The 1,877-nt window shown below is 43.5% G+C and overlaps 1 protein-coding gene across 1 annotated transcript in view; it reads left to right on the top strand.

Annotated features, from left to right (window-relative positions):
• The window catches only part of PPM1D (protein phosphatase, Mg2+/Mn2+ dependent 1D), a 49,160-nt gene that overhangs the window by 45,643 nt on the left and 1,640 nt on the right, over positions 1-1,877 (top strand). The window contains exon 7 of the mRNA XM_015559054.1: positions 45-235. Within this exon, the coding sequence (XP_015414540.1) occupies positions 45-235 (191 nt within the window). The remainder of the gene's footprint in view (positions 1-44; positions 236-1,877) is intronic.

Genomic DNA, 1,877 nt, shown 5'->3' with positions numbered 1-1,877 from the left:
AATACTATTTAGGAAATAATACTTCTTGCTGCTTCTGCTCTCAGGTGATTTGTGGAGCTATGATTTCTTCAGTGGTGAATTTGTAGTGTCACCTGAACCAGACACAAGTGTTCACACTCTTGATCCCCAGAAGCACAAGTATATCATCTTGGGGAGTGATGGGCTTTGGAATATGATTCCACCTCAAGATGCCATCTCAATGTGCCAGGACCAAGAGGAGAAAAAATACATGATGGTGAGAAATGACTCAGTAATTTGATATTATTGTGTATACATTATTCTGGTGCTTTTTGTTTACCTTAAATAGATATTTGCATTGGCCTGGCTTAGAAGTAAGCAAAACATAGCTTTTGCAGCTCATTAGTGGGACAAGGCAGGAAATACATAAAACCTAGGTAGCAAAAGACATAACCACTGACTTCATTATGAATAGCCCTCAACATAATGACCTTTGAAACCTCACCAATTCTCTTTTTTTTAAATCGAGATATATTTCACACCCTAACATTTATTTACTGTTTTAAAGCATATAATTTAGTGATTGTTAGTATATTCTCACTTGTGTAACCATCACCACTATTTAATCCCAGAACATTTTCATCAGCGTTTCTCCCTAACAAAACCTCTCCTTCTCCCTTCCTCTCTCTGAAGTCAATTAAAAAATATTTTAAAAATAAGATAAAAAAGGACACAATATTAGGGGGGCTCAGATAATCAGCTGAAACAGTGAGCTGAGGGAATTGGCTTATACAGATTTTTTTTTTTTATGGAGCTTTGCTTGGGAGGGAAATACAGAGGCATATTGAGAAAGTGAAAGGTAAAGGAGTTCTCGGTGAGCTACCGTTTGGACAATGATGAAACATGTACTGGGGAATGTGTTAGATTCATGAATTAGAAATTAATGCTGCCTTTTGTCATTTGTGAGGTGCATGTTTTTTCATATGAGAAATTGAGAAACAAAGGCAGTATTTAAAAAATCATTACAAAATGATACTTATCTGGGGATGCAAGATAATAAGATTTTATTTATTTATTTTTTAAACACAGTTTTATTGATTTCAGAGAGAAAGAGAGAGAGATAGAAACATAAATGATGAGAGAGAATCATGATCAGCTGCCTCCTACATGCATCCTACTGGGGACCAAGCCCGAAACCTGGGCATGTGCCCGACTGGGAATTTAACCGTGACCTCCTGGTTCATAGGTTGATACTCAACCACTGAGCAACACCGGCCAGGCTAATTAAGGTTTTAAACAAAGCAGCTGAGAAGAGTTATTTGCCGTTTGCCATGTGTTGAAATACTGTAACATGCTTAAGATCAGACAACACCAAGTAAAGATGTTTCCCTATTTTTTTTTTCAACCCAGTTATTTATCCAGTTTGAATATATATACTTCATGGATACAGATGACAACCAAATGACTTATAGTATACTAGGGGCCCGGTGCACGAAATTCGTGCCCTGGGTGGTGGTGGTGGGGGGCAGTATCCCTCAGCCCAGCCTGCCCCCTCTCACATACTGGGAGCCCTCAGGCGTTGATCCCCATCGCCCTCCAATCGCAGGATCGGCCCCTTGCCCAGGCCTGACGCCTCTGCCAAAGGTTTCATGCCTGGGCAGGGGACCCTCATTTCCCGCCTTCACTGGTTCTGTCCCCAGCCCAGGCCTGATGCCTCTGGCCCAGGCATCAGGCCTGGGCAGGGGACCCCCAGACCCCTCCGAATGCTGGTTCTGCCCCTTGCCCAGGCCTGATGCCTCGGCCAGAGGCGTCGACCCCCATCACCGTCCGATCGCCTGATCGGCCCCTTGCCCAGGGCTGACACCTCCACCAGAGGTGTCAGGCTTGGACAGGCGACCCCCATCTCCCCTGATCACTGG

Source organism: Myotis davidii, unplaced genomic scaffold, assembly GCF_000327345.1.
Source record: "Myotis davidii unplaced genomic scaffold, ASM32734v1 scaffold993, whole genome shotgun sequence".
NCBI lineage: Eukaryota > Metazoa > Chordata > Mammalia > Chiroptera > Vespertilionidae > Myotis > Myotis davidii.
This window is presented reverse-complemented; position numbering and strand designations above follow the sequence as displayed.